We start from the raw sequence: 24,170 nt of genomic DNA, 5'->3' as shown, positions 1-24,170 counted from the left end.
AAGATATGGACGTGGCCTTCCCCCATGTTCTAAGGTTCGTTCTTTCCTTTCAGTATCTTTCTTCTCCTAGTTTCCCTCATCTAAATACTGCAATAAACACCCCTATCCTCCTCACCCACACCTGTAGAGGCTGTCCTGGAAACCGAACCAGAGAATGAGATAAAATATACATCCCCTCTTCTAGGCCTGGCTTCTCCCCTGCCCCCGCCCCAGTCCTAACTCAATACAGTTGCAGCGCTGGGCTAAAAGCATTTCTTTTCCAGCTCCTTTCCTCCAGACTCCTTTCTTTGCTGCTCAGATACAGCTCTCAGGGGCGCCTGGGTGGCTCAGTGGTTTAAGCCTCTGCCTTCGGCTCAGGTCACGATCTCAGGGTCCTGGGATAGAGCCCCGCATCAGGCTCTCTGCTCAGCAGGAAGCCTGCTTCTCCCTCTCCCACTCCCCCTGCTTGTGTTCCCTCTCTCTCTGTCTTTCTCTGTCAAATAAATAAAATCTTTAAAAAAAAAAAAAAGATACAGCTCTCAACTGAGTCATATGGCACAACACAAAAAGAGAGTTTCCTTCCCTTCTCACCCCTTCCTTTGGACCAATAAATTTCCCTTGGAAAGCTCCCGAGGCTTCCTTGCCAACCAAGCTGATGGCTGGAACGGCGTTAAATTGGTCTCAGCACGGTGCCTCAGTCTGTATGGCAAAAACTAACATCCACTGTGGACTGATTGCCTCGCCACTCGGAGACTTGGGCTGGGTGCCAGGCCGAAGGAGAGGAAGCGTCCTGGCCCCGCGCATCCCTGTTTGCCTTGGTTGCCGCGCCAGCCAGTGGTCCAGCAGGGAAGCACAGGCTGGCCCCTGCTGATGGCTCTGCCGCTCTCTTTCAGATAAGCCTCTGGCCCTCCAGTTCACGGACTGGGTCCTGAGGGGGGCTGCCCAGGTGATGTTTGTCAACAACCCTCTCAGCGGACTCATCATCTTCATAGGACTCCTGATCCAGAATCCCTGGTGGACGATTACTGGGGGTCTAGGGGCCGTGGTCTCAACCCTAACTGCCCTCGCCTTGAACCAGGACAGGTAGGTCCCTGTCTGCGGTGGTTGCAGGGTCCTGAGTTGGACAGATAGAGAAGTGTTTACATGAGTGACTGGCCAATCTTATCCTACCAGCCAGCCAGCCCAAAGTCTCCCGAAGATCAACTTTGAACCAGTCACTGGAATTCTCTGTAGAATTAAACTACTCCTGTGCTTACACCAAGTGACAGCACTAGATTTCTTTTGACTGTAGCTCCTTCTGGAAACACTCCCTGGGAGGCAAATGCAGAGCAACACTTAAGAGGCTCTTCCCTCATGGAGCCTACAGTCTAGTTGAGGCAAGAAATGTCTCAGAATAATAAGAGACAGTATATTCTGGAGAGCTCAGAAAAGACAGACGTCTCTCTTTGATTGTTGGTAGGAAATGAGAGAGGGCAAACTTTGAGCTACAAACATGGGATCTGGGAGAGAGGAGGGAGGGAGAAGAGAGAGAGAGTGCAGAGTGGAGGCAGGAGGCAGCACCGCCCCACCCCCATACTGGTGGCCACAAAATTCAGGAACAAGAACAAGTAGCATTTTATATAAGGGAGCATTTCCTCAGACTTTGCCCCATGCTGTTCCAACATTCCCAAACGTTCCTGATGCCTGGAATCACCTGGGCTGACTGTTAAGAAATGTGTCTTCTTCAGCCAACCACTTGTGTTCCCTCAGATAGTCCCACTCACTGGGTCTGGGAAGGAGTGTTTTTAACAATATCCTTCTGGGTTCTTCTGATGATCAAAGACGTTTGGGATTGCCCAAATTCTTAGTGTTTTTCAATCTGGGGGTCATGCATTCATTTGTGGATCATGAATTAATTGTCAATAGCATTTTTAAAAATTAAAATAATTGAAATTGGAGGGGGAGATGAACCATGAGAGACTATGGACTCTGAAAAACAATCTGAGGGTTTTGAGGGGGCGGGGGTGGGAAGTTGGGTGAGCCTGGTGGTGGGTATTATGGAGGGCACGTATTGCATGGCGCACTGGGTATGGTGCATAAACAATGAATTCTGGTACACTGAAAAGAAATTTAAAAAATTTTAAAAAATAATAGAATAAATTAAAATAGAGTCTTTCATATGTAGTAGATATTTTGCAAAATTTTTGTTTCATTAATGTTGGGACATGTTGTGTTTGTGGGGGAAATATGGAGGGGGACAGAGAGAGAGAACTAGGTCATGCTACCAAATATATTCCCTCCTCACCGTGGGTTTCTGTCAAAAAGATTGAGAAGCACTGTCATGCCTTGTTTCATGTGATTCTCACCGCCACTGCCCAAGGCAGAAAGTGAAGGTAAGAGGATCCACACTTCACGAGTAAGAGAAAGACAACTGGGAGAGGCCAGGCGCTTACCCAGGGTGCCAGTCAGCGGGTGGCAGGGCTTGAGCTGGGACCCCATGGCCTGCATCTTCCAGGCTGAGGTGAGTGCTCTCCCTGTCACATAGACAGCAGGGACAGCAAGGCCACAGGCTCCCTTGTAAACCCAGAGAGTGGGACATAATCAGAGGTGACTGTGTTGTGACCATCATCACACCTCCTCCAGGCCCACGTGACATCTAGATGCCACCAAGGCAAATCTGTGAGTCAACTTGTCTCCCTGAGAAGCCGTTCATGGACCTCTCAGGTGGCCTTGGGGGACCACGCTGATTCTAGCAAGCCAGGAGGCCGTTCCAAATTGGATGCATGAGAGGCTGAATTCTTTGGGGTGCAGATCTGGTGTGTGACATAAAAAATGGGCTCCAGCCAGGGTTTTGTGTTTCTTTTTCAACCAGTAGTTTCCATATTCCTCCTCATCGTCTCATGGGCAGCTGGCAGAAATAACTCTTGTCTCACTGCTTCATCACCGTTTGGTAAAACTCACCTGAGCTCTGTCCAGCCCACTGCCTCTTTAGCTATGTGACCTTGGGCTAGTGCTTCCCCTCCTGGCCCCATTGTCCTCATCTGTGAGAGCTGCGACTTACTATCTCATCTTTAAGGAGCCAGAGTCCCTTCCTGCGCTGACAGTCTGATTCTCTGACCTTCTTCCCAACCATAATCTACCGGTAAACTTGCCAGGCCATTCAAAGAGCTGCTTCATGGACCTCAGGATTGTAGTGGAGTCACCCACCATGCCTGCCTAATCCTCCCAGACATCTTCCCTAAGACAACTGTGTGCCAGTTTGGTTTCCAAAGCTTTCTCTGCTGGGTCCCCCCACATCTTCCACTCAGCATCCCACTCTTCCCAATTGAGCACTTTTGCTTTTGCCTCTCTAACCCTAACATCCTTTTAAATCCCCCTTCTAAAGGGAGCCACCCCTGATTACCTCAGTGCTCTCTGAACCCTCCTTTCTCACTGGACAACCCCAGAACATACCTCAATAACAATATGGGATGGTTCTCTAATTGCTTTCTGAGGCTTCTCTCGCTGGCAATGTTGTAAGCACGTTCAGGACAGGAAGTCCCTTTTGACTGCTCCGTATTCTACTACAGTGCCTAGAAAAGACTCCAGCTTCGTTGCTGATGGGTCAGTACCATGTTGTACACCATCGGGTCAAAGGTCAGAGGTCCAGGTGTATCCACATGCACATCCTTCCAAAGAACCCTGCCTTCACCAAGAAAGCACTGACACAGCTGCGTGTTCTAATCATAACCACCATGGACCCTCACCACCACCCCTACTCCCCTACCCCCATTCCCATGACCTCCCCTACTTCCTGTCCACCAGTCCTACTCCCCACCTCCTGCATTAGCCCCGTGTCTCCCCTTATCCCTGCTACATTATCCCCACTAGCCCAGACACTGTACTTCAGAGAGAGGAACTCATCAAGGTCAGCAGCACTAATGCCTCACTGTCCTGATGGAACATGGTGCTAATGAAGACCTTTTTGGCATTGGGGTTAAATCTACCTTAATATTTTTGATGGTCAGAGTGGAACATAAGGTAATGGTTTCGTTTTGACAACCAAACCCAGGAGCCACCAAAGGTTTAAATCTACCTTAATATTTTTGATGGTCAGAGTGGAACATAAGGTAATGGTTTCGTTTTGACAACCAAACCCAGGAGCCACCAAAGGTTTGGTAGCTTGGAGGGGACATCTCCAGGGAGGGCAGCTGTGGAGGGAGCCCTTGGATGTGGCCCTGATTTTGTCTCCCCTGGGCTCCCTTGTTTTTACTATTTCCCCTACACTCTGCCCCTAGGGCTATAGGCCAGCTCCCAGGAGGGGCCAGGCGTCTTTGCTCAGTTTGCCTGAAGCAACTGGTATTAAAACCAAAAAAGTACTAAATTCTAACACTAAACAGAAAAGGGAAAACGTAGATAAATGCAAACACATCTAAAAATAAGTATTTTTCCCAAACATGAGTGTCTGCTTTTCAGATAGATTTTCTAGTCCCGAGGACATTCTGAGCGCCAGTGGTCTTCCCTCCCAAGCCCCACCTGTCTCCAGCTGCTCCATATGTTCATGGCCTCAGGAGCAGCCCACCTACTGTCCCATGTCCCACGCAAGTGTCCCCCCACAAGTGCCATGTGTTTGGCTTTTCTTGTTGGCAACTCCGTAATGACGCCCCCTCCCGCCCTCCAGCTGCTCCCCCTCTCCCCCTGTCCGGCTGAGCTGATCTCCTGGCCCCTGCAGAGCTGAAAGCTCCCTTCCTTCCAGACCTAAGCCATGGCCTCTGCCCTCCTCTCGCCAGAGCTCCCTCCCTCCCTCCCAGGGAGCTCCTGCTTCCAGATGCCTCTGCTGGGCACACATGGTCACTCAGTGAAGAACTCTAGCATTCACACACGTTCATTCCACAACTAGGCAGGGCCTAGAGCCCTCTGTGCACCAGACAGACGCTGGTGTCTGTTATTACAATGCTGTCAGACAGACGAGCTCCAGCCTGGGCAACTTCCAGTCAAGGACGGGGACGAGGCTGAAGCTCAGACAGGTGTCTTGCAGTGATTTGCCTGGTCCCTCGGTCATCCCACTCCCCTCTCCCAGCCATCAGAGCTATAGCGAGGATCAAAGGCAGTGTTCATTAGCATCCGGGAGAGAGGCTTAGGTGCACATAGACTTCCCTGATGAAACGAAGAGAGAATAGACTCAGGCTTGGCTTCTCCCCACCTCTGGGCCTCTCCCTGCCCTGCAGAGGGGAGAGGTATGGACACATCCCCAGGGGGCTCAGCTCCTCCACTCTGGGGCACACTGTCGTCCTTGGAGGGAGGACAGGTCACAGGTACAGCTCACACAATGCAGTCTGCTGTCAGAATGCACTCTCTCCTCCTCTTTCTCTTCCTCCCCTCTCACTGTCTCCTACACACACACACACACACACACACACCATGCCCAGTGTCATACCTCAGGTTTCTGTTAGATCCCCCACTATACTTAGCAGTCCGAGAACCCCCTGAGAAGCTAAGGGCCGAACTCAGACACAGTGAGAAGACTTAATTCTAGAATAGCAGGGTAGTTGGGGCTGTGGGGAGGGGCGTATCTAGAAAGGTGCTGGCAATCGCTTCTTGGCCTTTTGGTTAAGACCAAGCATAGGAAGGTGCTGGCAGCCACGAGACTGCCCAGAATCAGGAGTAAGCTGACTTTTTCCTGGGAGTCCCAAGGGGGCCCTACAAGCACCACCAAATTAAAATGCAAACTGTCTCTTCCCCCTCCCCCCAGGTCTGCCATCGCCTCCGGCCTCCACGGGTACAATGGGATGCTGGTGGGACTGCTCCTGGCCGTGTTCTCTGAGAAGTGGGACTATTACTGGTGGCTTCTGTTTCCTGTGACCTTCACGGCCATGACCTGGTGAGACACCTCATTCCTTCTGCTCACAGACCCACGGGGCCCCGAGGTGCTTACGTCTTCCCCTGGACGGGGACCTGGACCCCCTGGAGCCCAGGGCTTCATCGTCAGACTGGCTTGTCCCACAGGATGCAGTGAAGATCCATGAATGTGACTGCGACACAGCAGATCATTTTTTTATTTTGGAATTAACAGGAACCCTTTAGAGCAGCAATGAGCACAGGTTTTTTATGGTGCTAATAATCTTCCTTGAATGATAGTTTTAATAATAAAGGCTAACATTTATTGCGGATTTCCTACAAGCCAGGCACAGAGCTAATCCAGGTAAGGTTACTGTTGTCCCCAGTTTACAGGAGGGAAGACCAAGACATGAAGAGGTTAAGTAACTGGTGCCAGGTCATACTTTCACAAAGTTTTTGTTGATGAACCCAGAGCCTCCAGGCTACACGGGAATCATCTAAACCGTGGCCTGACCAAGACAGAAAAGCTACAAACTCACCTGGGACAGAATCACTCTTGGAGCAGAATGTCTATAATGAAAGCACAGAATCTTTGAACGAGAAGCATTAGTTAAGGTCCTGCTGTGCAATCACGTCATTTTGCAAAGGAATAAAAAAGTCAGGAGGAAGGGTCTTGGGAACCAGTGTTCGTGGGGAGCCTGGGTGGGCTAGGCCTTAGCTCACCTGCATCCCTTCTTTGCTGGTCTGTGGTGCCTGAGGCTGGGTTGACTCGCAGGCCTGCCAGCCCCAGAGGGCAGGAGCCTAAAGGGACCCGTGTCCTCCAGTTTGTACCCTGCGGCTCCGAGACAGGCTGACTAATTTTTAACATCTCTAAGAAGTCTATGGCTTTCCTTGGTTTCTGGAGCTACTAAAACCAGTTAGTTTAATTTAGTTTAAGTACTGTGTTATTACTTTTTAGTAGTGCTTGTAAATGAATTACATTAAGCATTCTGGGCAATTTATGTTTCTTCTTAGGGTTTCTGTCTTTCTGAAACCACTGGGACAAAAAGCTGCAGTAGTCATCTCTGTGGGGGTTTCAATGCCCCCAACTGCCCCCATGACCCGGGTAGCAGACCTTGTCTTCATTCACACACATTTGGGTTAGAACAACACGGATGAAATCTCTGAGCAAGTTCCGCAGGCACTCTGTCCCCGGTGGCCGTCTGTCTATAGTGCCTCACCCCTACCCCCATGCCCCAACTTAACAGACAAAAAAGCATCCAGCACCCAACTCTGTGCGGTGATTCCAGTGTGTTCGCTAATCTAGTCATGTAGAACCCCAAATCCAGCCCATTAGGTAGGTATCAGTAGTGCCATTTTCCAGATTTAGCCAACAAATATTTGCTGAGTGCCTGCTATGTGCAGGGACTATTCTCGATGCTGGGGATACTTGTGAACAAGAGATGGTCTCCATCCTCTTAGAGCCTTAGATAGAAATAATGTCCCCAAGTAATTAATTAAAAAGATCTTGTCAAGATTTGATTAGTGCTGTGAGGAAAGCAAAACAGGGTGAGCGGGACAGAGAGTGAGTCCAGTGACTCCAGACGTGAGTGGTCAGGGAAGGCCACTATGTAGAGGGAATGGGGGCAATTTCACCTAAATGATAAAAGGCAGCTGCCCTCTGAAGATCTGATGCAGACCCCAACTAGAGGAGTGCCCGTGTTCAGGAAACAAGACCATGGGGCAGGGAGGGGGGGGGGTGATGCCCAGTGAACGAAGGAGTGGCAGGAGGTGAGGGCAGAAGGAAGCGAGAGCTAGACCCCATTTGCTTTGAAGATCCAGTAAACTTTTTGACTTTTATTACAACTGTGGTGGGAAGCAGTTAAAGGGGTTTTAAATAGAGATGTGATAGGATATGATTTAAATTTAAACAAATCACCCATGCCATGTGGAGAAGGGATTTTAACTGGAGCAAGAGTGGATGCTGGCAGCAGCATCGGGAACCCACAGAGAATTGAGAATGGTCTGGACAAGGGTGAGACACAGGGAAGTGGGGAGAGATGGTTGGGCTTAGAGAGTATTTTAAGGAAGGTGTGGGCAGTAGGACTCGCTGGGAGGCTACAGAGTACTGGGGGTAGGAAAACGAAGAAGATTCACTGTACTCCTGCAGTCAGCCTGAGCACCTGGCTTGATGGACAAGACACAGAGGGAAACAGGTTGGTGGTGGGAAACAGCACAGATCAAGAGTCCTTTCGGATATAATTAGGCTGTAGACTTCCAAGGAGAGATGTTGACGAAGTAACATCTACAAGCATCTATGTAGATGTTCTACGTAGCATCTACAAAGTAGTTGTACAAATCCAGAACTTTGTGATACAGTCAAGATTTGGAGGGCAGAAGCATACAGAAGATACTTTGTCCATGGGATTAAAGGATATCACCCAGAAAAAGATTAAGAAAGAGAAGACCCAAGACAGAGCCATAGGGTGGATCTTCCAATATTTGGATGCCTGGCAGAGGAGGGGAATAACCGCAAAGAAGAGGTCATGGGGAGTGGCTGGAGAAGGAAGAAGCAAGCTAAGAAAGGGCAGAGTCGTGGTAGCACAAACAGAAGGTGTTTCAATCCCGTCGGGAGTGTCCAGCTGTCAAATGACGGGAGCAGGAAATGGCCATGGATTTGGCAGGATAGATGTCATCGGTGAACTGGACCAGAGCCACTTCCGTGGCATGGGGAGAACACACACGTGATTGGAGTGGGTTCAGAAAAGAAAGGGGGGTAGAAAGATGGGGCACAGCAATCTTTTGAGCAGTAACTGCTGTGAAGGGCAGTGGAGAAATGGGGCAAACTGTCTGGAGGGGACGTCGGCTAGAGGAGGGGAATGTTTACAGGCAGAAGATACTAAAGCCTGCTGTAGACTTACGGGAATGATCTAGAGAAAAAGGAGAGACTGAAGCTGCAGGACTGAAGTCTTGAAGACAGATTGGATCCTGAAATACAAGGGAAAGAATTGGCAAAATAAAGGAGGGACACTCTCATTATGCGCCAAAAGCAGAGAGGAAGAAGTTGTGGGAGCCGGGCCATTGGAGTGTGTGGAGCTCATGGTTGGGAAAATGAAGCATTTCCCATCTCGTCATTTCTGTCCCTTCAAAGAAGTAAAGCAAGGTGCTCAGCTGAAACTAAAGGGAAGCAGTGAAGTTTTGAGGAAAAAGGAGAAAATGTGAAGTATTTGTCTCAGCAAGCTGCAGAGTTCATTTGCTGGAGCTGTGTGGTGGGGTTTTCAGGCAGTCTTAAATGCCCACTGGGGACTCGTGGTCGTGAAAGGAGACCAGTCAGCCAGATCACGTGACTCCTTCATGTTCCGTCCAGCAGCTCGCTGAGTGTGGAAGATGTGGGGGGCTAGGGGTCTCCCGTGGCTGGTCCCTTCAAGGAAAGTACAGCTCAGGGAGCTTCAGTGCCTGGTGCTGCTCACTCGGTAAGTGTAATAGTTAGGATTTGGACCCAGCTCCGTCTGCCTCCAAAATGCATGCTCTTCCCAAGGAAGAGGCCGAGAAGAGAGAGGACACAAACAACTGAAGTTTCTGTCTTCACGGGGTGGCTTCCAGAGTAGCTCAGAACATCTGAGCTGAATCCAAGCCCACACATGACCTGCACGTGCCATAGCAGCTGCTTCCCACGAGGACAGACTTCTACAATGTTCTCACAACGCAGGAGTAGCTATTGTCCATCTTGATGATCCAAAGGCAATCCATGGTATTTCTTTTCTTTTTTAAGATTTTATTTATTTATTTGACAGAGAGAGATCACAAGTAGGCAGAGAGGCAAGCGGGGCGGTGGGGGGGGGGGGGCGGGCAGGGAGCAGAGCAGAGAGCCCAGTGCGGGGCTCGATCCCAGGACCCTGGGATCATGACCTGAGCCGAAGGCAGAGGCTTAACCCACTGAGCCACCCAGGTGCCCCAATCCATGGTATTTCTAAGGATGACATTTTGTTTGGTTTTTTTGGTTTAAGAAACCAATTCTTGGTTTAAGATATTTAATTTATAAAGGTTTCTATTCAAAACAAATTATAACACTTTAAAATTTTGTTTCTCAAAGAGTCACCTTAAATCAAACACTTTATTCCCAGTTCCAGATAAGTTGGACCACTAGAGTCTCAAAGAAGTCAGGAATGGCCGTGCCAAGGAGAGGGGACAGTGGGCAGCACTGTGGCCAGAGCCGACAAGACGGTATAAAGCTAAGGATAGGATGAGCACAGATTAACCGTTGTTCTTCTCATCTTCAGCCCACTTCTTTCCAGTGCCTTGAATTCCATCTTCAGCAGATGGGACCTCCCGGTCTTCACGCTGCCCTTCAACATGGCGGTGACCCTGTACCTGGCGGCCACTGGCCACTACAACCTCTTCTTCCCCACAACGCTGGTGGAGCCCATGTCTTCAGTGCCCAACATCACCTGGACAGAGATGGAGATGCCCTTGGTAAGTTCCCCAGCGGCAGATGAGTTGGGACCCCTGCTTCCGTCACACAGCTTCTCCGTAACCAGCCTGTGGATTACCCAGGCTCTCCGCTTCTCCAGATGCAGCTGCAGATGATGGCCATGGGCGAGGACAGGACAGGGAAGGGCCACTGCCGGCTCCCTGTACTCTTTCACCAAACCCTCACTGAAGACCCGATACATGCCGGGCACATTATCAGACATGAGGAATACATGGGGAGTGAAAGGACAACAGCCTCTCTGCCCTTTTGCAGTGCACACTCCCCACGGGGACACAGACAGTAAACAAGGGCACAGACAAGTGCCAAGGTGATGCTACGCAGTGGTGGGGTTCGGGGAGAAATACCAAATGAGATGGATGGCTGGGGGGAGGGGCAAGACACCAAAATGAATATTTAAAATTAGGATTTTAAAGATATTATCAGTAGAAAATGAGGATGATTTTTCATGTACTTTTCATTCAGTGGCTCTCAAGCAGGGCTGATTTTTCCTCCTGAGCAGGACAAATGTCTGCAGATACTTTTTAAACGGTCTAAACTGGGGGGAGGGATGCTCCCGTATCGAGCAGGTAGAAGCCAGGGATGCAGTCAAACATCCTGCTACGCACAGGACAGCCCTTCCCACAACAAAGAACTATGCAGCCCCAAATGCTGTAATACTGAAGTTGAGAAACTCTACTTTACATCCACCTATCATAAATGTACATATTTATTTATTCTACTGATGTCTATACACTGGGGATAAAGAGATGTAACAAAAATCTAACGTAAGATTAAATACATAGAATTGTAACCTTTGGCCTCGTTGATGCACAATAGAGAAAGCTAAGCGCTCACACGAGGGCTTATTATGTACCAGGCACTGTTCCAAGCCCTCGGCTTCTGAACTCGTCCCCATTCCCAGATGAGAAAACAGAGGCATAGAGGCAATTAGTTGTCCAGGGTCAAACTGCAGCTTGTGCCGGAGCATAAAACCCAGGCAGCCTGCTGCAGAGCCCAGGCTGCGAGCTGCCACCTGCCTCGTCCCAGGCAGCACAGGCACCTCGGCCGGAGCCCCCACAGTGAGGGGAACCCTCTGCTTCTCCGTGCAGTCCGGCCCTCACTGGGTGTCTTTACTAAGTGCCGGAGTGTTCTCTACCTTCCCCCAAAATCCAACCCCCTCCATCTTTCCCCCATTGGTTCTGGCTTGACTTTCTAGAGTCCTTCAGAATATCTTCTCCATGATTGCCTTTTGACTGCTTGCAAACATAACCCATGTCTTCAGTACTGTTGGGACAACCTGATTTCTGAGCCCTCACCACCCGGCCGAGCCTGTTGTCTACATGTACTGAAACCCCCGGGGGGCTCAGCTCCAGGACCACGGCTTCCAGGGCAGGGCGGGCAGCGTGGCTCTGGGCTACATTCTGACCCGAAGCCTCTCGGAACAGGATAGACTCCTGGGCCCTAGGGCAAATGCTGCTGCCAACCACACAAAACCTTTTTTTTTTTTTTTTAAGATTTTATTTATTTGAGAGCGAGAGCGAGAGAGAGAGAGAGAGAGAGAGAGAGAGATCACAAGTAGTCAGAGAGGCAGGCAGAGAGAGAGGGGGGAGCAGGCTCCCTACTGAGCAGAGAGCCCGATGCGGGGCTCGATCCCAGGACTCTGGGATCATGACCTGAGCCGAAGGCAGAGGCTTTAACCCACTGAGCCACCCAGGTGCCCCCACACAAAACCTTTTTTAAAGATGTTGTCTTTGTAAAGTTTTGTCTGGGGCCGGGGCATGGATATGATCAGAGTCAGGGTCAGGGTCAAAATCCGAAAGAATGGCCTTGAAGGCAAAGCCCAGCCTCTCCAGTGGAAAACAGCAGGGATGGGAGCAGGGGCAAAACCCTAACTCTGATAGGATCATCAGTGGTCCTCGTCCGACAGTTAGGCGCACTGCCTTAGAGACCCAGACCTGCTGTCCCCAAGCCCTACCTGTGAGGTGGGCTCCAGGTGGCGCTGCCAAAGAGAAGGGCCCCGGAGTCCCCCACCCACCCCACAAGTGCTGATGGGGGAGAGCCACAGACAAGAGAGGCCTCTTGTTCATCTTCATCATAACTAGAAAGTGGCAGGCCGCAAATTCACGTGGGCCCAAGCTCACCATCCGAGCTACCCAACACACCACTGCTCTGACCTCCAGCTCCTTTTCTTCCACACCATCCACAGCCCAACACCCCTTCCCTCCTTCTCTTTAAAATAATGACGAGAATGGCTTCCTTTTTGTTCATCCAGACTGTCGTCTTTACCAGAGAATCGTCTGGAGTAGGGAGTAGGAAGGAGGCCGGTGCTCAGTACATTTCCATGCACACCCGACTGCCTTCACACCTTCACCCCGGAGTGCTGGAAAGCAGATGGAGGGGAGGGAGGCAGCCCCGGGGCCGCAGTTCACCAAGCTAAAATACGGATCCCCGCAGAGGAAGCAGCTTTCTGAACCCAGGCTCCGTTCAGAGGCTACTTGCCCCTCATTCCTCTCATTCTTGATTGCTTGCGTTTCAAACCTGTGTTCCCAGGGGGAAGGGGGGAGCTGGAACCCCCTCGACAGCCTGCATTCCTCAGGGGTGGGGAAGTCATAGAGCAGTTACTGAGTAGACTTCTAACCCCTTCCCCGGACAGAAGCTGTTCCCTGAACTTGCACGAAGCTTTCTTGGGGCTCCCTTAAATGAGCTGCACCCCCATGCTGTCATGCCAGCCCAGGGCTCTAGGCTCTGGCCCAAATGGGGCTCGGTGACTGAAAGGCCACCCATCCGGAGACAAGGATGGGTAAAGATTAAAAGCTCAAAACACTATTCTCTAAAGAAATCAGACTGACTCCAGAATTAAATCAGTTTGTTACAAAGTCCAAAATTTCACCCAAAGGGAGAGGTCCAATGAACTCCCAGCTCCTATAGTAGGTCATGTGAAACTAACCCGGGGGTCCCCAAACTCATTGCCCATGATAATCTCCTGAGGCCCTGGTCAGGCCCATACCGGTTAAGTCACAGTGCTGGGGAGGAGCCAGGCATCATTTTTCTTTTTTTTTTTAAGATCTCTAGGTGGTAAGAGACTCTTAATCTCAGAAAACAAACTGAGTGTTGTTGCGGGGAGGGAGGGTTAGAGTGACTGGGTGAGGGACATTGGGGAGGGTATGTGCTATGGTGAGTGCTGTGAAATGTGTAAGCCTGATGATTCACAGATCTGTACCCCTGGCGCAAATAATACATTATATGTTTAAAAAAAATCTCCAGATGATTCCAACGTAGAGCCAGGTTTGGAAACCCCTGCGCCACTCAGTACACATCTATGAGGCTAGTATGCACCCAGCCATAAAGAAGCCCCGCCCTCAAAGAGGTCACATCACCTAGTAATGGAGCGGAGACAGCAGAATTTTAAAGCTGGAAGATCATCTGCTAAGGCAGCCTCCTCCCGTTAGAGAGGCAGACACCAGAGCCCAGCAGGAAGAAGTGACACATTCACCATCAAGCCGTGAGCTCCTGCAGATGCCCCTGAAGGCAGGAGCCCGTAGCTCCCAGGCCAGTGCCCTGCCTGGTCTGCCAGTCTCCCTCCTTTCCTTCTTCCCCCCCTCTGTCGGATGGGGATGGTTCAGCATGCGGAGGAAAGGGCCACCAGGCTGCCAAGCTAACCATCTCCATTGACCGCCCCCAGCAGAGGACTCTCAGGCTCAGGAATGTTGGCTTTGTTCTGTTTTCCAAAGTTGCTCACGTTACCTTTCTGCAGCGCTAGAGGCTCCTGGAGCAGGGGAAGTCCCTCCTCCTTCCCAGAACCCCACAACACCCGAGGTAGCATTGAGCCTACAGCAACCACCTGTAGACTAGGGATCAAGTTCAGAGGCTTTAGCCTGGCCTTGGCTGTCAGTGAGCTGGGAGACCTTAGATTAAAGCAATCATCAAAATGACCTAAAATATTTCCAATATTCCTGGAATACTTGTAGGATTTCAGAAAGTCTAGTGAAAATATCTTAGTGCCCCGAAACCCCCAATGGCAGTCTAGAGAGGAGGTACCCTCAAAGCTTCTCCCCTCAGAGCAGAAGTCATGTGTACCTCAGAAGTACCTGTGTTGGGGGGCCCTGCCTGGCTTCGCATGGGGGATGCCAGATGCCTGCTAGGTGGTGAAGTGAAGAGCGATTTGTTCCAGCTGGTGTCCTTCCTCCCAAGTTCTCTTACACACGGAGGGTTCCGGTGCTGCCTCCACCCCGTTCCATCCCATTAGCCCCACCAGGAATGGCTCCATCCTGACCCTAAGGCCTGGTCCTTGCGGCTTGTGCTCACACTCCAGTGACCCGATTCTGTTGATTTTGCAGCTGCTACAAGCCATCCCCGTCGGGGTCGGCCAGGTGTATGGCTGCGACAATCCCTGGACAGGCGGCGTGTTCCTGGTGGCTCTGTTCATCTCCTCGCCACTCATCTGCCTGCATGCCGCCATTGGCTCCATTGTGGGGATGCTGGCAGGTAGGACACAGTCCCCTTTCTGCAGGGAGGGCTTTGGGATAATCTTCCTGAGGTCATTCCATCCCTACACGTGGCAAATGTTCTAGATCTATGATCTTCGCTGACGTTTGTGAACACTGTCAAGGGAAGGATGTATTCTTCCCTTTCTGGAGTCTCCAGAGGGAGCAGACTGCCACAGCGGGATATGTAGAGAGACACAAGGGGCTGAAGACCTGATTGGCTGCTCACTGAGCCCCCCGGGAGCTGGTGGCTGGGAGGAGGGGAACTCAGAGAGGAGGAGAGCAGTAGCAGACCAAGGGGTATAAATCACCCAACACTTCGAAATGTCAAGGACACTAAAGGAAAATGATTTCTCAAAATTTGTGTTGCTACCTGACAAATGTGATTTACTATTTCTACATGTATGTATATGTATGTATACGCACCTATATATGGCTAGATGGACAGCAGAGCCAGAAATTGGCATTAAGCATATGGGACTAGGATCCTGTTGACTCATTCCAATATTTGTCAGAAACATCTTGGAAGCAGAACTTAAAAAAATTCTTTGAAAACTTCAAACTAATCAAAAAATTACAAAAAGAAGAATGGTACACAAAGCACCCCGTACATTCTTTACCTGATTCACCTGTTGTTTGCATCCTACCCTCTCACTGTAATATTTCTCTATCTCCTTGTGCCTATATGTGTACATACATACTTTTCCCCAATTGTTTGAAGCCGACCTTTCTCAACTGAAAGCTTTCTTGCTAAAAATGCAGTTGCTGTGGCCAAAGGAGTGGGGAAGGCCTAGAATCCCAACACCTTGACTTCCCCTCACCTTGGAAGTAGTCATACCTCTGTGTGAAATCTCCAAAACACAGTTTGGAAACCACTGCTGTCTTCTGGTTGCTGGTTCCTGAAGACCAGATGCCGTGTGTACAGGCTTCTTTGATGGGAGGAGGGAGGAGGATGGGGAGGATGGCAAGATGAGGCCACCCTGAGACTTGACACCAGCCATGAGATGGCCTTTGTGCTGGGACCAGGAACTGGCCAGAAACAACACACCTTGTCCCACAGCCCTGACGGTGGCCACGCCCTTCAAGACGATCTACATGGGACTCTGGAGCTACAACTGTGTCCTGTCCTGCATCGCCATTGGGGGCATGTTCTATGCGCTCACCTGGCAGACCCACCTGCTGGCCCTCGTCTGTGGTGGGTATCTGGGGAAAGATGGCAGCCATGTCACTCTGCTGTTCCTTCCTTCCCTCCCTACTTGGTTATGTGAAACCCATGGAGACACGAATCGGAACTCAACAGCAGGGATACAAGGACCTGTGGCTTGGGTCCCAATACCAGGGTCCTTGAGGTTTCTCTTCTGTCAAATAGAGCCACAACCACACTTACTGCTATTACAACAGTGTTGGAAGTTTACAAGGAGATCACACATGCATTTCCTCATGTGCTAGTGTCAGTGTCCTGGTGTAATATATTTTCATCACACAACCCATTCCAGAGCACCACTAAGTGCCAGGCCCTAGGCTAGACACGGAAGATGCAATGGTGACCACATCCTCATGAAGCCACACCCAGCAGAAGAGAAGTAATCACACAACTGTTAAGGCTGTGGTGTCTGAAAGGATTGTTGGAAAGTCCCAGTGAGATGACGTGCTTGGGAGCACTGAGGTTGCAGAAAATCGGACTGTGGGAGCTTGATTCCCATGGAGTAAACAGCGTGCTGTCCCAGGGGAAATGGGCTAGAGGCCTTATTATAGCTGGACCCCAGCACCACATGTGAGCTCAGTCCTCCCAAGGTCACTACCAGGCATAGATTGTCGGCCCATTTTATGGCAGAGGGAATGAAGCCCAGAAGAGTTCGTGAACTTGGCATGGAACACCTCTATTAAGGGCAGAAGCAAGATTCAAACCCCAGCTCCCATCTTTCCACCAGTCTTCCCACCCTGAAGTTGCTTATATTCTCTGGAAACAGTAGGACTTTAACAAGCAAAACTAGAGACAAGTAAAGGGCAGAAGAACATTTTTTGTTGTTGTTTTTCTCCCCACTCATGTGTGGAGACTGTAAATGACTTCCATGTCCCTTGTATTCCCCTCAGCAGCCAGCAGGGAGACAGTAGGCTTGGTAAATATTTGTCAAGTCAAAAGTGCCAGATATTTTGAGGCTAAGACTGTAACTGCCTTTGGCCTTCAGAGAAGTGGCAGATTCTTGTGGCTAGAACCATCTGGAAAGGCTTTGGGGGAGGATGGGGTTTATCTCAACACTTCCAGGATGGGAATTGGGGAGGTACAGGGGAGAGGGTGTGCAGAGAAGGTGTTCTGGACAGAGGAACAGAAAGAACAAAGGTGAAGGGGCAGAAGGAGGTTGTCCAAAGGCACGGGGGTGTGGATGAGCTCCCCTAACTCTCCTCGGGGCCACATCCTAGGGTGAACTCAGATGCCTGGCTCCTGAAGACAAGATCACGGACCAGTAAGGTCCAGCCGTGGTGGTCTATCATAGCTGCTCAGAATCTTGGGTGGGAGGAGACTTGTTGGGGGGCTCACATAATCTGACCTCTCAACCCTGAGACCAATAATAATCCAGCCACCCCACCTGTGCCAGACCATCCCCAATGTCAATTTGGACAAGCACAAGATGCTTACTGACCCCTGACTCTATGCATGGAAGTGTGGACTCCCCGTGGAAGTGGGGAAGGACTAGAAGACTTTCATCTCTGCCCCGGGAACACACGGTCTGGCGGGAGATCGGCCACACCTACCCATAAAGATAACTACCATAACCATGTCAGGCAACTATGCCAGATGTCAGGGTGTGCTGCCGACACTGAGGTTGCTGGAGACAGGACGGGACCCCTGCCTTTGGGGAGGCATGAGGGCAGACCCTGGGAAGCTGACTCCGTGGTCCTTGTTTTTCCACAGCCCTGTTCTGTGCATACATGGGAGCAGCCCTCTCCAACATAATGTCGGTGGTAAGTTCGGATTCTCCCAAACGTGTCCCTCCCCAGCCAGGGCTTTAGGACATTTGCAGTTTCTGGAAGAATCCTGAGTGTGTTATGGTGGCTAGTACCCACACAATGCCTCTGTCAAGGTTTATCCAGGTTTTGTCCAGAGAAGGACTGGCAATTGCACGCCTGTGCCTCTGAGGTATGTTGGGGTTGGCTGTGTGTGCGCCAGAGTGATACACCCAGCAGCAGGGAACCTACATGGACGGATGGAGGTGTTTGTGTGTGGCCAGATGTGGGAAATGATCCCCAGACTGATTTTCAGCTCCATCATTGAAAGATTCTGACTGTGTCCTAAGGTACCAACATCTCAAACTCCTAGATGAACTCCTCGGATGTTCTGAACCCAAAATCCAATGTCATCACAAGAGAAGAAGGATCCCCATCCTCACATCCTACACACCCTTCTCCCCCAGAGTCCCTGGAGCCTTGGACCATTTTCAAACCCCAGTGTTTCTTCTTCCAGGTCGGTGTGCCACCAGGTACCTGGCCCTTCTGCCTCTCTACGCTCACCTTCCTGCTCCTGACGACCAACAACCCGGCCATCTACAAGCTCCCACTCAGCAAAGTCACCTACCCGGAGGCCAACCGCACCTACTACCTTAAAGCGAAGAGCAGTGAAGAGAAGTCCCCCAGTGGTGACTAGCCCCCTTCTAGGCAGAAACGCTCTCTGCCTGCACCTGGTCTCTGCTCCCTGTGGTCTCAGCTCTGGGTCAGCCGGCTGCAGCACTCCCCTTCCGTGCCTCTCCTAGCACCTGTTAGAACCAAACACACCTGTACCTCCCTTTCCCTGGTGCTGATTTTTCTCTCTCTGCCCAAGTAGCCGTAACTATCCACGTACAACATTAGAGGAAGTTGGCATGAGCTTGCGGAGTTAGAAGTGAGGCGTGTGCTTTCAATGTCATTGTCTTCAAACAAAAACATTTCTCCTTAGTCTTTTGGGAAGATGATCACAAAGATGGTCTTCGTGGCGTGTTTAGCTGAATAATAGATGCTGTAACACTGACCTTGCCGAGGGGTTCCCAAGCGGACCCAGAGTGGGTAGGAATTCGGGGGATACAAGCCAAGAATTGAAGGTACGCTTGCTTAGTGGCCGATGAGGACACCCAGCGTCACATAAAAGAGAGGAATTTCACACTGATAAGAGTTTTAAAGTCAAAACTCAGTTAGAGCACTGAGAGTGTCTAAATAGGCAGTCTCGAATATTCAGTGGTCAGAGTATGGGCAAGATGATATCTCATAGCAGGAAACAATTCATAAAAATGAGAATCCCGTATATGACTTTTATTATAAAGGAGAAAAGTATGAAGGATAAGCATGTCTCAGTATAAGTCAAACCAGCAACTTTGTGCAGAGATCCCAGTTGAGAAAAGTATCTGAGCTCAGCGTGTGAAAAGCTGGAGAAGTGTATCTCATTGTCCTATTTGCCTGTGGGTGTTGGAAGCTTTATGAGGTTCTGTGATATTTGAAACAAATGGTTAACCTGAGTAGAAGCACAATTATCCATGAAGTTCATAACTTGACTTTCCAATTACAGTCATTAACTTACATTCAGTCTCCACTTATATGTATATGAGGGTTCAGCAAACTTTTTTTGGAAAGGGTCAAATAGTAAATATTTGGGGTTCTGAAGGCCTTACAGTGTCTTTAGCAAAGACTCCCCTGCGTCATTGTAGCATAAAACAGCCTTAGATGACATATACGTGAATGAGCATGGTTGTGCTCCAAGACTTGATGAAACAAGGAAACTAGATTCGGCCCACAAGCCCAGGTGTGCCAGTGCCAGACATGGATGCCCGCCATAATAACGGTTCAGAGCTGGTGGGCAGAGGGCAGGTCTTTACAACAGACCTGCCGGGTGAGAGTGGAAGATTTTTAGGAAGGTGAGATTAGTATGACTGGAATCAGGAAGATCTGTTCCGAGGCTCCTTGACCTGGTGCCGGCGTTTCTAGCCAGGACCTCCTTAACCAGCAGTGTCTGGGAACCACCCCTCCCCAGACCCCTCACGGCTTCCACCTCTGCGGGCAGCTGCACCACCATGAGAGGAAGGAAAAACAGCTCAGTGTGCAGACATCTCCAGCAGGAAGAACAGGGAAGCTCCTAGACCCCAGGCTTACAGGGGCGTGTGAAGGGCAGGTGGTCTGCGGAGGACAGGGATGTCAGCCCTTCCAGACAGGGCTCAATTACCCAAAGGGGAGGGGAGGCCCCCCAGATATTCTAATAAGAGTTAACAGAACCAGATGCCCCATTCATTCATTACGGACAAACTGTGCCCAGAAAATCTACTTTCCTTTCCTTCAAGTCCATGAGACTCTCCACCCCAAGAAGTAGATCTGACAGGAACTGGGGTTTGTTGATTTTTTTAAAGATTTTTATTTATTTGAGAGAGAGAAAAAGAGAGAGAGCATGAGCAGGATGGAGTGGGACCCTGGGATCATGACCTGAGCTAAAGGCAGACATTTAACTGACTGAGCCACCCAGGCACCCAGAAGCTGGGTTTTAATCGTGCTTTATATTGGATTTCCAGGACAGGAAAACTGTTTGGATATAAAAAGTCCTTTCCGTTCACTTGGACAAGATTCTCTCTTCTCCCTTTCTTTCCCACCCCACGTCTCTGTCATTAACAAGGTCCCACTTTGGTCACAGGTGTCTGGGTTGCTTTTTTCCTCCCAAGTTCCCCCTTCCATCCCTGTAGAAATTAAATGTTAACTGCATTGCCAGCTGCCAAATTCATGGGAAGAAAAATGGATAAAAGCTAAGTAATTCAGAAAAAGGAAAAAGCATGTCCAGCAAGTCTGGAAAAACCACAGGGCCTTAGAAATTCTATAATGCATTATGATCAAGATGGCCAGATATTTACGTAAAAATAGGAAAACATCTACTAATTCGAAATAAGAAAGAATTGCCTGGAAGAAGTATTGTCAATCACTGAATTCGCTTGCCAAGGGATGTTGTCCAGGAGGAAGGAAGTGTTTTTAAAAAACATCTTTTGGGGCTAAGAAGCAGAAAATCGATGGTATTTCCCAAATGTGGTCAAACAAGCTCCTTCTGGAGCAGAACAAATCTTATTAAGCCAGTCTGGCAGGCAGATGCCGCATCTCTCTTGTGGGCATGAACAAGGGTGGGGAGGAAATGAAAATCCCCACCCCTCTAAGAAAAGTCAGCCCTGTGCAGCTCACCCTGCCCATGGGCTATGGACAGATGCCCAGATGTCCTCTGAAGTAGCCCAAATAGTGGTAGGCGGTTTGGAGAACTCCCTGGAGTGGCCCTGTCCTGCCTTCACCAGTGCCTTCCCATCCCACTGATGAGTAGGATAGATATGTAGGGGCAGGAATCTTAACCAGAGAGACACCACCAACATGAGGTTGCACAGGAGTGAGCCGCCAGGAGAGAAGGGAGAAGAGCTTTGGGGTACGCATCCCGGCTGTTTTGCTGTGATCACCCCCAGACTCCAGGTAGCAGCTCCTTTGTACAATGGTTGTTATACAAATGGTAGCTGAACGTAAATATAGCTGAACATAGTCATTAAAGAGAGTAGGAATATGTTGGGCAGCAGGGGGCAGTAGAGGAGATACTGTCTGAAATTGTCCCTATCACACCATCCTCTCTCTCTCTCCACTATCCCCTCCCCAGATCTTCTCATTTCTTCCCTTTGACCTCATCATCTCCCCCCACCCATTTCTGTCTGCTCTCCTCCATGGATGAGTTCTGCTGTCAGCCATGAAGTGATGTTGTCCTGATGTACTTTCAAATCATCAATCTGGACTCATCTTTCAATCTCTACTATGTTAACTGACATAATCATGTTTTCTACTTCTTGGTCAAGCTTCAGTTTGTTTCCTATAAAATAATCCATTTTCTTTAGATTTAAAACATTGTTACCCTACTGTTATTCATTATTGTTATTCATGGAATTTGGCTCTCTCGTTTCCTTAATCAAGTTTGTGATGGGTTCATCCATTTTATTGGCTTTTTCAAAGAAGCAGTTTGAGATTTATTTGTCCTATCTACAGTTCTGGTTTGTTTTCTCTTTTATTGATTTATTTTTCTGGTTTTTTTCATGTTTTCTCAAATTTAAATGTTCCTTTTTCCTCATGTTTTAGAATTGATGTAAAGTTTCTTCATTTTAGATCTTTCTCCTTTAACAACAATGGCATTTTAAGGCCATTAATTTTCCTCTGAGTATAGCTATAGCAGTGTGCTATATGTTTGGGAATAAAGTATTCTGCTTTGATCAGTTTTGAATAGTTTATAATTTTACTCTTGGTTCCTCTTTGATCCAAAAATTATTTAAGAGTGATTTCTTAGTTTCTAGCACTTGGGATCTTTTATATTTTTAACTTTCTATATCTAGTTTTATTATGAGCAGAGAGGATGGCCTGTAAAACCTTTATTTTAGAATTATATGAATTCTTCTTTGTAGACAAGTACTTGGTTGATTTTGGAAATGCAAAATGCAAACTTTTGATTTGAAGGAAATACATATTAAATTGATTTGTTAATTGCATCATTCAATTCTTCTATGTGCTTATTTATTTTTTCGTCTATGGGATCTTAATTCTGAAAATGGTTTATTAAAATTTAATTATGGGGCATCTGGGTGACTCAGTTTGGTTAAATGTCTGTTGATCTCAGCCCATGTCTTGATCTCAGGGTCATGAGTTCAAGTGCCACACTGGGCCCAGCATGGAGCCTACAAAAAACAACAACAACAACAACAACAACTATAAATGTAGAGTTTCATGAAACTCTCTTGCATTTCTGTAACATTTGTCTCATATATGTATCAGTTATATCGTTTGGTGCCTAGTGACAATGACTATCATTGATTTTTCATAAATGTTATCTTTTACTATTACACACTACCTATTTTATCCTTCTCCATGCTTTTAACCTCATTCCAACTTATCTAGCCTCCTTTCTTCCTAGTGTTTTCTTAACCCTTTGTTTCAATCTTTATCATTTTCTTTTAACTATGTTTCTTAAGAATAGCATTTAGCAATGTTTTATATTTAAACTAATCTTAGTGTTTCTGTAATTGAATAGGTAATTTAGCCACTTCCTATTTAGTGTAACCATCAATATGCTAGTTTTACTTCTTCCACCTTGCTTTATTTTTTACTATGTATCGGCTATTCCTACTTTATCTTTTTACTTTCCTCATCTTGCAAGTATGATCATGCTACTACCTCCTTCCTTCTTCCCTTTGTTTATTTTGGAAGTCTACCATTCTTTTCCCTTTCACTAGTTGTTCCTGCTTCTCTCCCAACACTCATGATCAAAAGTATGTTTCTCTGTCATATAAAAACAAGATGTCAATAGTTTACTGTGACAAGAGTTCCCATTTCTCTGATGCTCCTTCCCCACCCTGAGGAACTAAAGGCCTTATATACCACATTCACTCTTCTCCTCCCCAGAGCCCCCATTTTTACTTTTATCACAACTCACTTCTCCAGTTTCACCCACCCCTGGATCTTGCTGAGATTATTTATCATTTTTTAATTTTTTCCCCTTGCCTCTTATTTTTTGCCAAAATCATTATGGGGCCCCTGTGCCCCAGATTCCTGGTAATTCTATCATTGTTCATGTGGAGTTTACTATGTAGAGTGGACGTGTTACCTTTTATCACCATTTCCTTTATTCTTCACCTTCCCTTATTTCATGGTCTTTGTTCTGATTCATTTATTACTTGTTTAGATTCTTGTTTGAATATTGAGTATTTTGTTCAAATACTGTATGACAGAATATGGGGGACATGTTCTCTGACTCTGAACATCCACAAAGTTTCTCCCTTGCAAGTTAGTGACATTTTGGCTGGGCGGGGGGGGGGGGGGGGGATCCCTGGGTCACAGCCTTTCCCTCAGCTGTCTGTAGTCATTGTCCTTCCATTTTCTGACTTCCAGGTGTTACAAATTACTGATGTCAATATCATTCTTTTTCCTTTATAAATAGCATATTCTTTCTTTCTAAGAGATCATAAGATGTTCTCCAGTGGATTTCAGGAATTTTATTAAGTCAAGCCTAAATGTGTGTCTTGTCTCATCAGTCCTGCCTTTCAATCTGCAAACTCAAGTCTTTCTTCAGCTCAGCAGCTTTTCTTCTAACATTTGTCTGATTATTGCTCTCCCTCCATCTTGTCCTTCTTCTGTCTCTGGAATGCCTGTTATCCACATACTCAGTCTCCTCGACCTCTGCTCCAAGTTGCTTGCTTCCTTCACAATTTTTACCATTTGTATTTTTACTTTGCTCTAAGATACTTCCTCCATTTGATCTTCCAGGCCACCAATTCAGATCCCAACAGTAACCTTTCTTTTCTTCAATTCAAGAGATAAGTTGAATTTTTTAGTTCAAAAATCACGTTTCGTTTCAGAAAATCTTTGGGATTTTGAATCTTGAATCTCCATGTCTGTTTATATTATTCTTTTGTTGTGCCCAAGGCCACTTGCCAATTTTCATGAGCCAG

At 48.2% G+C, this 24,170-nt stretch overlaps 1 protein-coding gene across 1 annotated transcript in view; it reads left to right on the top strand.

The window, feature by feature from the left end:
• The window catches only part of SLC14A2 (solute carrier family 14 member 2), a gene marked incomplete at both ends in the record, with an annotated part of 51,981 nt that overhangs the window by 5,208 nt on the left and 22,603 nt on the right, over positions 1 to 24,170 (top strand). The window contains 7 exons of the mRNA XM_080820976.1: positions 873 to 1,062; positions 5,690 to 5,818; positions 10,035 to 10,227; positions 14,563 to 14,710; positions 15,770 to 15,904; positions 17,624 to 17,673; positions 18,173 to 18,344. Of these exons, the coding sequence (XP_080677102.1) occupies positions 873 to 1,062; positions 5,690 to 5,818; positions 10,035 to 10,227; positions 14,563 to 14,710; positions 15,770 to 15,904; positions 17,624 to 17,673; positions 18,173 to 18,344 (1,017 nt within the window). The remainder of the gene's footprint in view (positions 1 to 872; positions 1,063 to 5,689; positions 5,819 to 10,034; positions 10,228 to 14,562; positions 14,711 to 15,769; positions 15,905 to 17,623; positions 17,674 to 18,172; positions 18,345 to 24,170) is intronic.

Source organism: Martes martes (genome assembly GCF_963455335.1).
Source record: "Martes martes genome assembly, chromosome: 13".
Lineage (NCBI taxonomy): Eukaryota > Metazoa > Chordata > Mammalia > Carnivora > Mustelidae > Martes > Martes martes.
This window is presented reverse-complemented; position numbering and strand designations above follow the sequence as displayed.